The sequence below is a fragment of the Thunnus maccoyii genome, chromosome 17, assembly GCF_910596095.1.
Source record: "Thunnus maccoyii chromosome 17, fThuMac1.1, whole genome shotgun sequence".
NCBI classification, from domain to species: domain Eukaryota; kingdom Metazoa; phylum Chordata; class Actinopteri; order Scombriformes; family Scombridae; genus Thunnus; species Thunnus maccoyii.
Genome location: NC_056549.1, coordinates 21,856,555 through 21,871,304, shown reverse-complemented (window position 1 = coordinate 21,871,304; position 14,750 = coordinate 21,856,555). Strand labels below are relative to the sequence as shown.

The window sequence follows — 14,750 nt, the reverse complement described above, 5'->3', positions numbered from 1 at the left end:
AGGTCCCCTTTAAGTTAAAGTATATCACCTAGTGGTTGTCAACACAAGTATCAGAGAGAGACAGACCTGTGCCCTGTAATGTTATCTCATTGAGCACATCCAATTTATCCCATGCACAAACAAACTAGACAAATATGGTTGTCAGTGACAGTGCATTACATAGTGGTTGTCCATACAGGCATCAGAGAGATATAGAGGCAGACAGAGAGAGAGAGAGAGAGAGAGAGAGAGAGAGAGAGAGAGAGAGAGAGAGAGAGAGAGAGAGAGCGACAGAGCCCAGGCCAGGCAGAGGGAGGAGAAAGAGGTGACCAGGTTAGCATTATGGGAGGGGAAAGAAGACAGAGACATGAGACATTTTGAGGTAGACAAAGAAATATGTGTTGATTTAAAACCGCTGGAGAGAGTAGAACTAAATTCATTATGCTGTTGCTTTTCCATCTAGTAGAAAAAATAATGACACAAAATTTATCAAAGCTAAGTGATGTGCATGTTTGTATCAACACCATCAGTTTAAGTGTTTAAACGTTAAAATGCTGTGATTGTACTGATAATTTCTCACCTTTTATTGCATTCAAGAAAGTACTATATAGTCATTATATACTATGTAGAATTGCAAGAAATGCAATTTTCTGGGGGAGGACCCCCAGACCTCCTGCCAAGTTTATGTCCTCACCACTTTCCAAATCGAACCCTCACCCTTGGTCTGCGGGGTGAATGCTGTGTCTCCCTCCCACTCCTCTCTGGCACAGCTAGCCTCTCCCAGCCAGCTCTCATCTGCAGGCTGGGTCTCTCCTCCTCTCTGTTTCTCCTCTCTGACACAGCTACTCCCATCTCCAGACTCAGCTGTTTCTGTCCGAGGAATGCGTTATGTTAAGCTTTTATACAAGCTAATAACCGGATGCTAAAGTTAAAGCTAGGTGGGATTGTACTTTTTATTTTCCACTTCAGTATTTTTTTTTTCCAAGTACCTGGCCGTAAAGTCCCTTAGCACCTCTGCTATCATTTTCCTGTTTTCGTTTCTCTCTTCTTTTCTGAGCACCTGACTTTTGACGACCACTATGTCAAGAAAAATTAAGAAGATAAAAAAAAAGCTTTTATGTGACTCACAAGTATTTTATAAAGTTTTCACAAATATGTATTTTTGACAGCCCTTTTGGGCCCTCCCTTGACCCAGGGCCAGGGACAACTGACTGGATAAAGTATAGACATGTCATCTATGTAGTTTGGCATTCATGCTTGCTGCTCTTTTGTGACTTCCACTCTACAAGGTGCTGCAAGAAAATGCCGTAATACCAACAAAGTTTCACAATTTACAACAAAGAAAGTGGGTCACCAGTCTTCAACATGTCAGCATTGTCTCCAGTTTCCATTGTGTGCAGTTTTAATGTTCTTTACGTTTCAACCTTGTGGTTGAAACATTGGCTAAATAAAGTAATTTTGGCATCAGGACTTTAAGTGTAACACATCTTTTTCTTTGCAAATTTAATGGGGCCAACATTTTCAGTTGTCAAATAAGTTGAACCAGGGGTTAAACTTGAGTGGGGAAATAAATCAATATAATAACTAGAGCTGAAATGATTAGTCAGTCAATAAAAAAACTGTCAGGTTTGAACTGTTACAAGTTATCTGATGGCATTGTCTCAGGCTTGGGGATGTTCAATTCATTATCGTCTTGAGTTTGTTATTTTAATATTAATGTGGTCTCATTTCTAGGTCTTTAAGTAGGCATTCTGAGCTTATTTGAGTGCTCTAGCTCAATAAAATGAATGCAGAATCATTCTTCTTGTTTGGTTGTTATTATTGAGATTATATTTTTCCTAAAGCACTGATAGGGATCCCCATATTATATTGTTTTATCGACATTAAGGTATTTCTTTTAAAATAGCGTAGAATTTGAGTTTGTCAACATTACTCAGTGCTAATTTCCATCTTATTTTATATGTGAAAGATTTCTGTACTTATTTTTCACACAGTGTATTGTGTCATGATATCTACTGTTATCTTTAAAACATAAAACATTATCTGTGATAGAGGATTTTATCCGTTTCCCACCACTACTTTGACCAATGTCAAGAAGGGTGCAGAGGACTCATGTGGGTGACAATTAACTACCAGAGACTTGAATCAGATGGCATTGTGGCTTTTCTTAGCCACATCTCTCCTAGCCATTTTATTAACACAAGCCGTGCATCACTGCTAGGTCAATGAATCAGATAGCTAGCAGTAGCCAGCATGCTATTCCTATCAGCAATATTGCCAGTACAAGCCACATATCATCGCAAGTTGATTGGTTTAGCTAGCCGCCAGGGACAAGTGGCGTCTCTCTGTATTAGAGCGACTTCCTGTTTAGGCGGGGCCGAAGGCGGCCAGCTCACACATGGTTGTCCCGAGGCTGTGGTGATGGGCTCAGATGATCAGCTGAAGGCCCTGATGGTTGAGTCAGAGGTGATCCTGACTGGCCTTGAGTGATGACTGTCGGAGCTTCGACTCCTGGTGGTTTATTAATGAGCTGAGACACACACACACACACACACACACACACACACACACACACACACACACACACACACACACACGCACAGAAAAACAACATACAGAAAGGAATCAAAAGTTTTACTGGATACGACTGGAGACGAATTCACTTTGCATTAAAAATGGTTCTAGTTATTCAGTCAATCCAGCATCCAACGTTTTCACCCCTTTTTAGACATGATCCTCTTTACATACATGTCATGGCAGTGATACATGTTGGTCTCATATGTGAATAAGCATCCAGGTCACTTTTACACTTCCTTCATGTTATTAATTGTCACTGTTCCTAAATGTCCTGTCATGTCTGAATTAACCCATAAAGAATATTTACATATAGCTAGAAATGTGTGATTTTTTTTTAGGTGAACTAAATGTTATTGTGTTCCCTTGTTGCAGGAAGTTGCACGTTTGATGAGGGCTTCTCTCAGTGTGATTATCAACAAGATCCTTATGATGACTTTGACTGGACGCACATCAACACCCAGGAAGTGCCCTACGTATCCCCAGACCTGCCCCAAGGTGAGGCCTTACTTCCTGTGTCCTGTCTTTGTCATCTATCCACCAATATTTCCCTCACCTCGCAGTGGGGGAAAGTAGCTCAGTACATTTACTCACCTTTGGAAGTACTTAAATTGAGTATTTCCACTTTATGCTACTTTGTAGATCTTTCCTAGATTAAGAAATTAAAAACTACATATGATAAGTATATAAATTACAATGTATTGTTTAGGATTAAATCAGTGGCTCCCAAACTTTTGACTTGTGGCCTTTTAAAGAAGCGGTGTCTAGTTGGGGCCTCTTGTCACGTCTCAGATGTCTATGAGTTCCAGCAGTTCCGCCAAAGAGACATTTCTCAGATGGTTTCATTTAAATAGGAGTTTGATGCCCAAAGAGATAACAGTATCCAATATATCACAATAAATCAGAATGCAAAGAGAGAGAAAAGTTTAAAAAAAAAAAAAAAAGACCAATTCCTTCTTTCGTCTCTCATTAATCATCTCTCTACCCTCCAGATTCATCTTATGGCCTTTTGTAGGGGATCTGACCCATATGTTGGGAACCACTAGACTAAACTATTAACAATCTAATTATGTCATCTAATCATATATTACATATCAGTCACAAAATCACTGTTTTGTGCATGAGTACTTTTATTTTATATACTTTATTTTACATTTTTCTGATAATACTTCTGTACTTTTACTTAGATATAAGTTTGAATGCAGGACATCTACTTGTAATGGAATGTTTTTATGCTGTTGTGTTGTTACTTTTACTTAGTAAAGGATCTGAGTGCTCCGTGACCCGATCTGATCCACACCTCTGACCCCCTCTTCTCTCCTCTCCTCTCCTCCACACTCTTCTCCTCTTCACCTCTCTCCTCTCTTCTTCTCTCTTTTCCTCTCTTCTCTTTTCTTCTCTTCTCCTCTGCTCTCTCCTCATCTCTTCTCCTCTCTTCACTTCCCCTCTCCCCTGTTCTCCTCTTTAATCAGTTGTTTTTTTTTTCTCCTCCATGATGATGATGAAGGGGAAATTAAATCTTTCTGCCTCAGGGCTGAGGGTCTAATTAACAGAATATGAGGTCATTAATCAACGGCAGGGAACAGGGAAGGTTGCCCACTTTATAATGTTAAAAGCAAAATGTTACAACAATAACCAACTATATGATGTTGAAATAGTAACAGATTTTACAAAACTAGAACAACAGAGTAAGAACGTTGACAAGTGTGTGAGCGCTGAAGCAAACCACAGTGAAGAAAACCATGTTACAGTAAATGTATATAATCTCCCCTCCTTTCCCTCGTGATGTCTCCTCTCCTCTCCTCTCCTCCCCTCTCCTTTCCCCTCCTCTGTTGTGGAAGATGACTTCGTTACCATGACAATGTAATGCTGTTATTTATCTCTCATGCTTATCAACATGACAACCCAGCCTAGCTGACATTTAGAGAAAGGTTCAGTTCAACACCAGCTCTTCACAGTTTTCGCACAAGCACACTTTTCCTCTCAAAATGTGTGTGTACTTCTGTCTGGTGTATGTGGTTTTGCATATATTTAAGTACTGAGGGTGCCTTGCCTAATGGTACAGAGCCAAAATCTAGCATTTTGCTGCTATTAATACCAGCAGAAGTGGTGTCACTATGCAGAGAGGGCAGAGTTGGCAGTTTGAAGAGGTTAAATACCTTGCCCAAGAGCGCAGAGGTAATTCCTTGAATTAGCATAGCATTAAAGTCTGTAGAAGCTGGTGGATTGAGCAGGGGCACAGGGATAGCAAAGCAGGTTAATGGTTTGGAGATGTTGGCTGCTAAAGGGGGGTTCAGAGCCTTGCCTAAAGGTACAGGAGCGTGAACTGACATTTGATGTGTTAATAATGCCAACAGGGTGTGTAACAGCAGTGCTGTGAATGGAAAACAAGGTTGCTAGAGGTTATTACAGATATAACACTTGGCTAGGTTTTGTATTTGGAAGGAGTAGAAGGATGGGCAAGAGGTTGAGTTGGTGGCTTAAATTCCTTGCCCAGGGACACATTGGTAAGGTCTATTATTAGAATTGTGTGTTTTCTCAGGCAATCCTAGCCACCAGTAATTTAGAAGTACTCTGGTCTGGCTAGCTGCATTCTCCCTGAGGGCTCGGCATAAGAGCAATGGCACTAAATCTTTTTGACTTTTGACCACTGAAAGCAAAGGGATACCTATTGCTTTTGTTTAGGGCCAGTTGAAAGACCCCTGGGAGTGAGTTTAGTTTGCTGATTAATAGTTCAGAGGGTTATGTGTTATCAAAGGTATTGGCTCAGATGAAGGGGAGTCATCTAGGGACTTTACGCAGAATCGTTATAGAGTCATTGGGAAGTTCAGCTAACAATTATACTTTTGTTCCTTATAACCCGCATTGATTTGTCCCAGTTGCTAATCGCCATTTGTGCTTAAGGCAGTATTGAGTGTGCAGGGATGGTTTGGCAGTTTTTGTAATAGAGATAAAACTCTTCTATGTAATCTCTCTGGGGGTCGATGTTGGCACTAGCTGCCATGGCAGGGTCTAGATGCAACGCTGGCAACGTGCGTCGTGCCAGTTGAACATTCATGGGCTGGGGCTCTGTGGCTTAGTGGACTAAAGCAGATACTCTTGACTCAAATGTTGTCAGCCAGTGCCACTCTAAACCTATTTGGCACGCTATTCTCCTCATGTCTCTCTCTTTCCTCTTGTTTTCCACTAATAAGGGAAGAGGAAATAGGCTTTTAAACTGCAGTAGAGCTGGTGCCTTGTCCACAGGATGTTTTAATAATGATTGAATAAATATTAATACAGCAACACAAACTATGGCCTAAAAATTACCATAGAGTTTAATCAACACCTCTCTGACACAGTTTCAGTAAAGCCCAATTATTAAATTTTTCCGCGTAGTGTAAATTTGTACATGCTGACAAACGTGTAGCCTAGTACAAGTGTGAAATAATGTAGTATAAAGAGAATTGCATGTGCATACATTTTGAATTATAGTTAACTCTTAAGACTAAACTTGACAATAGTAGTATTTTTGACTGGTTGTTGCATTGGATTGCATTATTCTTTAAAAGTGTTCATATTGTTGTGTGCTAAAAACAATAGACTAATTTGTTCATTTAAAAACAACAAACTTTGGCCATGGTTCTTTTACAGAAAAGTTCAAACTTAAATTAGATCAGTAAAATGTATGTCGTAAATACTTCTCGTCCTTTAAAAAATAAATAAATACGATTCTTATGTGACCATCTAGTGACTATCTAGTAAAGCAATGCTGGTAAAGTAAATGGTCTTCATGGTACTAGTTAGGAGTTTTCTCTCTATATTTTGGAAGAGCTGCATGTTTTGGTAGTGTTTCACTGTGGGGCATTAAATTCAAGAGTTTGTTAGCTATTTTGTATCCATTGGTGTTTAATACAAAATTCTGAAATCGCCCCATCAGCCGTTAACAGGAGGCTGTTATTGTTTTGCTACAGAATACAGTCCTCTGTCTACAACAGTGCTGTTGTTGTTATGTGACATATCTGGGTCTTAAGACTATTTTTAGTTTCATCGTTACATCGTGTCGTCATTCTATTAGCGGCCATTTTAAACTATGGCAGTTCAAAGACATCAGCCATTTTAGAAACTGGCAGACTTCAGGTGTCAGATGTTCTTGTCATCACAAGGTCTTCTTTCTTAGAATGAGTGTTGTATCAGTTTCTTGTACTGTCAGACTTTTATTACTTCATGTTCTGATGCTATTTTTGTCAGATTCTGTGTTGTTATTGTTGTGTTGCATACCTCTCTAGGTTGATATTGAAGCATTTGAATGATTTCTAGAATATTATTTAATATTTGTATTTTTTCAGTAATTGTGCAGCGGGTAACACTATTACATGTTGCATATTGATGCCCCATAAATATTAACCAAATATTATTCACCTATTTTTACCTACACCTAATCCAGTTGTTGTTATAATTTTGCAGCAGGCAGCGATATGATTAGCTGAAGTGCTAAAGGTTATATTTTGCCACGTTGTGTGTGTTGTGACATATCTGGGTCTCTGACTGATAGATGTATTTTTATCTGGCACACCATCTTGGCAGCCATCTTAAAGGCACTTTCCTCATGTCACCATCTTAGCATCAATGCCAAAAAAGAAGGAATAGGAGTGACATCTATTGCATGTTCATTTTGGATGGATTTAGATTATAGTGCTAGAGAAAGAGAGAGAGAGAGAGAGAGAGAGAGAAAGAATGGTGCTGGCCTGGTCTGTTTCCGGCCTGTGTGGCTGTTGTCCAGTTTGAACGTAGTCATTTTGGGTCTCGATGCTGACATTCAGAACCAGGAGGGAGGATTATTGTAATACGTCAGTGGAAAGGGTAGAAGTATCTGTTTTTGTGTAAGTAAGAGCAGGGGTAGGCTGGTGATGAAAGAAAGAGAGCAGAAGAAAGATGAAGACAGAAGAAGGGCCAATCCAATAATTACCGTACAATGTATGTATGTGTGTGTGTGCGTGTGTGCATGTGTGCGTGCGTGCATGTGTGTGTGTGTGTGTGTGTGTGTGTGTGTGTGTGTGTGTGTGTGTGTGTGTGTGTGTGTGTGTGTGCATCCACCACTTGAAAGCCTGTTATGTTTGGTTCCATCCTGCAGAGAAAAGTGTTTTCTCACAGTAGATTAGCTAAACAATAACTGATAATCACCATTGTCATACAGCCCTTTGTATAGTCCTTATTATGTATTGTATAATATGCAAATAGAATTAACCAGTTAGGATAGAGTGCTGTGTTTAACTGTGTTGTGTTGTAGTGCTTTTCAATCTATTCTGTTCTATTCTATTTAGGGCTGCAATTAACAATGCAATTATTTCCATTATAGATTAATTATTATTATTATTTCAATGACTTGAATAATTGTTTACACTATAAATTGTCAGAAAATGCAGAAAAATATACACAAAAAAACATAGAAAAGCAGCAAATCCTCACATTTGAGGCTGGGATCAGCATGTTTCTCATTTTAGCTTGACAAATGCAAAACAATTAGTTGACTAGTTTTATTTTGTTTTATTCTACTAATAGAATTAATTATTTGTAGAATAGATGAGCTACTTTCCCTCAATATTTGATACACTAATGTGAAATGCTGAGATTAGACAGTGGACAGGAAAGGATCACATTTCATCATATTTCACGGCAGCAACATCTGGTTGAGGTCTGAGCTGATTACTAGAACATCTGGATGGGCCGAGTGGCTGTCCTGTCAGCACACGCAGATTATGTATTATTTCGAGCTCCATTTCCCGTTCAACTACTGTAGGTACCAGGCGTTTAACTAAATATGAAGTAGGCATTACAGAGTATGTGTATACTTCACATCACGTTAACATAACAAGTCAAACTAATTTATATTTGAAATGAGCCGAGGAAGGAGGAACATGATGCAAACAAAATGAGTAAACCAGAAGGATAGATATGATAAATGCAACTAATCATGTGACACTGCAGGCTCGTTACAGGTGATGATGTATTGCAAACTGTGTGGAAAATTTGACTTATGTGGCAAAGGAACCTGTGTAGACTACAGCAATAAACAGCAGTAATTTTGATTTAGTTTATAGTATAATGGAAAAGAAGAGAGGAAATTGGAGGAATTTTAGGAGAGCATAAAATAATAAAGAAAGATGTAGAGGAGAGAGGACAAGAAGCTGGGGAAATTAAAAAAAATAAAACTGTATCTTCTTTTCTCTTCACTTTCCCATTTCCTGTGTTTATTTGTCGTTGGCTAGCTTATAAACAACCCCATAATCACAAAGGAGAAACAAATGACTTAACAGTGGGAACACGAGGTGTTTTATGTGTCTGGTTGGGGGGAGGGGGGGAGTTATTCTTGTATGGTAAGACCAAAAGGAATAAGAGGAGAGAGAAACAGAAGGGAGCGCAACATGCAGACATAAAGGGAGAGAATTATGCTCTTTCTGCTTGTTTTTTTTTTTCATGACAAGAAACCCACTGATTGAAAGTGTCTTAGTCAAAATGGAAAGGCCAAACAAAAGCGAGGACGTACAGTAGAAAGCAGGGGAACAGGGGCTCTAGGCTTTTGGGGCTTGCACTAAATTAGATGACAGAAATCAGGTTGTTATAGGTTCAATTTGCAGAACCAACAATAGGTTTGTGTTTATGTGATGGCTGGACTCAAACTCACAATGTTTCATCATGTAGTATACGTAAACAATAGATGCACAAAAGAGAGGATATATAGAGAAGGTTTAAAGTTAAGATAAACTGTTAATTTAAATTTAATGACCTGACAAGGGGTCTTAAACAATATTCAAAAGAAGCTGAGGATAAATAAATGCAAAATGGAAGAACTATAAAGAAATATAGGAACTTAAAGGAAATGAAAACAATCTCATGTACGCTTTAGAGTAGTTCCACATCTCTTTTACACTTTCATTAAGTCACTACACTTTCATAACTCTCAGAACTGCTGTCTTTCTTAGGTGTCCATGTCTTCAATGAGGATTATTTCTATGATACACAGTAGCAAATAGAGTTAGTTTGCTCATGTAGGTACATGTAACACAGGCTGTGGGCATACAGCCTTCGCTTTGGCAAGTCTAGTCATAACACTCACTGTGTAGATGCACTAACTACATCCTCAAAGGGAACTATTGCTAGTCTCATCAAGCAGAGAATTCATATCAGCATGTGGTGTACAAGCACATACAGCTGCCAACAAAAAGGAGCTGATGCATGAGTCTTGATTCAGGTCAGATTCACAAACGTTGTGAATCACTTTTTTTGCTTTTTATACATAATATTTCTTTTAAAACAATGGTAACACTCTCCTTGTCTCTGTTTCTGTGTCCAGGTTCCTACATGTATGTGGACGTCTCTCAGTATGATGTTGGGGAGAAGGCCAGGTTTCAGTTGCCAGTGATGAAGGAGAACGATACTCATTGTATTGACTTCAACTATCTTCTAACCAGCCCTGATGGCTCCAGCCCCGGCACCCTCAATGTCCTGGTGAAGGTATTGACAATCACTACATTGGAATAGAAGAAGATAGAAATAGAGTGATCAGTTTTTCTTGGTGATCTGGTTGTTCTGGTTCCATGGAAATGATTTTGACTTCCTGTTTGTCAGGTAGACATTTATACTTTTACACTGATAAATCATTTTCTTGTAAATATTGAGACATTAGCATTAATACTGAAAACAAAGAAGACCATCTGCAGACCTTTACTGGCCATTACAAAGTAAAGGTTTGGTTTTATTTCATGGACTGACAACCCAACAAACAAAGCTGCTTTACTACAAAACACAGTATTTCAAGTGCTGAGTTTTAGTTTTCTATTTGTCATGTTGGCAGATGGTGAACAGCCTCTTCTGTGAAAAAATTGTTAAGTAAACAGGATTTATGGGAAATGTGGTCTTTGGTTTGTGAAACACTACCACAAGTAATGCAACGAACACAAGATGGAGGCTAACCAAAGTTGCTTCATATAGCAGTCAATATTAATTTCAATAAAACACTGAACTTCAAGAACATCTATTATGCACTTTTAACACAATGAGAGAGCGTCTTTGTGTTAGGATGATAATGTAAGATTATTTTATTGGACATATATCAAATTGTGCAGCAAAAGACTGCATTTCATGATGCAATAATCTACACTTCATCCTTTCGATTTGAGCAGTTCCCATAACTCTTCTCATCCCCCTCTTCTCTTCTAAAGGTTTCTTACAATTTGTGGAAGTTGTTAGAAAACACATTTGCCAGTAAATGTTAACAGAAGATTGACCTTTTTTACCATTCCCTGCTCCTCTGGGCAGCAGAAAAGCATTATGAGTAAAAAGACTGCCCTTCAATGTAATAACCCAAACCCATATTTCTGCAATTCTCCTCTGCTTTTTGAGCAAAAGAGTAGCTGACCCTGACCTCAGAGCTCTGTATTATCAGGGACATACAAGAAAACATTACCTACAGGGTCTTAAAATGTATTCAATTATTATTATTTTTCTTAATTGAACACATCTCAGTATAATGGAACAGATGCCTCTATGAGTTAGTCTTGAATTGCAGTGGATTATGTTTTTAGGTTAATTTTTGTGTGAAATATTTTGTGACTGATATTTGTGTGTTTTGTGTCATCTCTAGGTTAACAAGGGACCTTTGGCCAACCCTATATGGAACATAACGTCCTACACTGGTAAAGACTGAATCAGAGCACCGCTCAAATTCTCATTTGATAACTTCTTCTGACACTAATGTGATTTTATTCACCTTTGTTGACTCTAATGTTGTTTTCCAGGTAAAGACTGGCTTAGAGCCGAACTCGCCGTTTCCACCTTTTGGCCCAATGAATATCAGGTAACTCCCTAAATTACAACCAACGGCTGATTTTACGCATGATTCCTTTAACATGTACATATTTCTTTTTTTTTTTCCAGTTATGTACATGTGAATACACAAACACCACACACACCCACAAATACAAACACATGCACATGCTGTGAGGCAGGCAGCTGATTTATTTGTGTTGACTGAGGCTCAGGAGGTGACGATTAGGCTAGAAAGACGCTGAGAAAGGCGAGGTCGGTGCGTGTGTGTGTATGTGCACGTGTGTTTGCATGCACGAGGGTGCGTTACCATGCTGGACACTGACATTGTTGTCACTGCTGTTGTGTCTGGTATTTGTTTTAAATGAACACCTCTCTGACACAGTCTGAACACTTTAAGATTCATAGAGGTAGAGTTTATTGACTATTGAGGTAGATTGCATTATACTGAACATGTCCTTTCTTAATTAATGATTGTAGATATCACAGTCAGTCAACATAGTCTGTGCATGTGTATATTTGTTGGGGGTGTTGACAGATGTGTGCATGTGGCGGGTTAGCTTGTCTCTGAATGTCCTCGCAGGCATACACACACACTGATCATGTTAACACACACAGCCTGGGGACCCTCAGATATTACTGTAAGGCAAAGTGTGAAAGCATCCTCCAAATGGCCCATCTGGAGCCCAGTCCCCCTCAGTGACTACATGGAGTAGATTGTCAGCATGAAACTCGTGTGTCAACATGTTTTAATTGAACATAATCATCCTGGTTTGCTGAGGCTTATGTAGGTTTTTCAGGCTATGAAACAGGTTATTGGATTTGACGTTATGAAACTATTTTTTTCATGTTCTAACATGTTTCTGTGTTGGAGCTTTCTCTTGAGCCGTAATGAGACTGGTTTCACCAGGGGAAGACTATACACACGGAGATACATGTAGGCACACACACACTTACACAGATGTGCACACAAATGCACACAGAGCCATGCAGCACTATTTACGTAGATCTTATAATTATAGTTTTCATCTTTATTTCTTCTTTATTTAAGAAAGAAAGCCTCCTTTCTCTCGATGAGTGAGTTCCTGACTATTGTGGATATACAATCCTAAACAATTTCAGATTTTAGTTTTGATTTTAAGGATTTGCACTAGTAAGTTGTATTTGCTTTCCATCACTATTAAACATTCTACTGCTGTTTTTGCTAGTTTACCATATACAAAATTATCATTGAGGGTCATTGAGGTTATAACCCAAGCAGGGACACGAATAATAATTGAGTTGAATAACAGTGTTTTTAGAGCCGTCACAGCAGGTGTCTGACATTTCTCAACCTATTTTTTCATCATTTTAATGGGGTGTTGTGCTATACCTGTTTGACACAGTTTTCAGTTTTTTGTGATGATTCAAACTATAAAATGAAGTGGAAAAAAACACCTTCTCCTTGCAGATTTGTGCATTTTTGATTCACTACCCATACATGCATACATCAGAGTGATATATGTGATTAGTTGACAAGAGGATGTACGCTATCACCCAACCCTTCTCTGGAGTTATGATATGTCAGTCTTCAGCTTTCAGCGTTTCAGAGTTGCTTTGCCCATGTGAGAACCTGTAAACACAAGCTATCAGTAATCCTGCCTCACACTGATGAAACCAGTCAGTGAGTGTTTGACACCTGCGGGACCGACATACTATCTCCTCAAAGCTGACCACCGGCAGATATATGAATGACAGAATGCAGGTCGCTTATGAGTAAATTCAATAAATGAACGGCAAAAATGAGCACTGATGGTGGCCATACTGCTGTGAATCCAGGCTTTGTTGAAACCCACTTGAAATATATGGTCAGCAACACAGCTGTGCACTTGAATTGACTGCTGAGAGACGTGACTTATTCACAACATTTGTCTTAAGATTTTACTGGAGACTTGAAAGCAAAAAAAAGCAAAAACAGAAAGCATTTAAATCTTTATGTTTTGAACCACTAAAGTCCCAGAACAATAAAAATGAATAAAAAAGCAAGCGACGGGCAGACCTTGCGTAGCCACACTAGGGCTGTCATTTTCTCAAAAAAAAGTTTGAACAATATTAACAATGAATATTTATTTTACCTGACTTGCTCTCAGCTGTGCACAGAGCACAAACTGACTTGCAGTTTGTTTATAAAGAGCTGTGACTTGGACTTTCCCTCAAGGACTTGAGACTTGATTTGACAGCATAAGTCTTGACTTGGACTTGTCTCAGCTGACTTGAAACTTAACTTAAAAACAGCTCTGGTTATTTTTAGTGAAGTTAATAGTTTTGACAAAAAGTGTATTTTTCAAAAATAGGAAATGTATAGATTTGCATTATGTCATTGGGTCACATTATGGCCACCAAAACAAACATGGTTATAGTAACAAGCAATAAGACTAGGGAGGCAGGCAGACAGGCAGGCCGGTCGTCAGACAGACAGAGATGAAGGTATTAAAAGTCAGCTGATGTCTTTCTGCTGTGCTCCGCAGTGAGCTATGAGTGAAAGATGATAGGAGAGAGAGACAAGATAGATTGGTAGGGGAGGGAGACAGAGAGTGGGAGAGTGTGACAAGCAGGGCATGATAAGCTATGGGTAAACAGTTCATGGCAGATTTCCTTTTACAGGTGATGAATGACAACAACTGCTCACCCCCTTGCTCTCTTTCTCCCTCTGTCTCTCTGTGTGATAGCTACCTCCTTTCCTCTGTTCATTACAGTGCTCCTCTCTGAGTAAACACTGTTAGAAAACAGAGATGGCAAGCGAGAAACAGAGAGAGAGAAGTTTGGGGAAGAGCAATGGTTAGAAAGGTTGATGAAAGAAGAAATATATAGTGGAGAGAGTAGGAGGGCTAATGGGTGGACAAGGAGGAGGGGTGAAGAAGATATAGATGAGGATGAGGAGAATTGTCTTTATTAACATCCCAAGTTGATGAACTGAGATGGATGTAAATGGAAGCATCTGTTGAATGCAGTATTAACAACCTACTCGAAATATGCCATTTCGGGCAACCCTATCGCCAGATAAGAACATTGATATTGGAAAACTCTGCAAAACTGTTTATTTTTACGTACAATCTCAATGTTTTCAAAATTCTTACCTTATACAAAATTATGGTTATGGCAAATAAGCTGAAGGTATGGTTAGGATTAGGCAAATAAAACATGTTAGGGTTAAGGACAGATCTGGGTTACAGTTATTAAGTAGGCAAACATTAATTGCAGGGCCGTGAAGAGACGTGAACTCTGGTCTCGATTCCCACACCTTACTGTTAGCTTTGCTACATATAGGACTTTCTGAATTGGCACTGGCATCATACATAAGGCATGATGCGCAGATGAATCCAATATAGGCGTCAAGTGACACTAGTTATGTG

The 14,750-nt window shown here is 39.0% G+C and overlaps 1 protein-coding gene across 8 annotated transcripts in view; it reads left to right on the top strand.

The window, feature by feature from the left end:
• The window catches only part of ptprk (protein tyrosine phosphatase receptor type K), a 117,366-nt gene that overhangs the window by 44,546 nt on the left and 58,070 nt on the right, over positions 1–14,750 (top strand). For all 8 annotated transcript variants that reach the window (XM_042390100.1, XM_042390104.1, XM_042390102.1 and 5 more), the window contains 4 exons: positions 2,929–3,051; positions 9,887–10,047; positions 11,177–11,228; positions 11,331–11,389. In XM_042390100.1, coding sequence (XP_042246034.1) covers positions 2,929–3,051; positions 9,887–10,047; positions 11,177–11,228; positions 11,331–11,389 — 395 coding nt within the window. The remainder of the gene's footprint in view (positions 1–2,928; positions 3,052–9,886; positions 10,048–11,176; positions 11,229–11,330; positions 11,390–14,750) is intronic.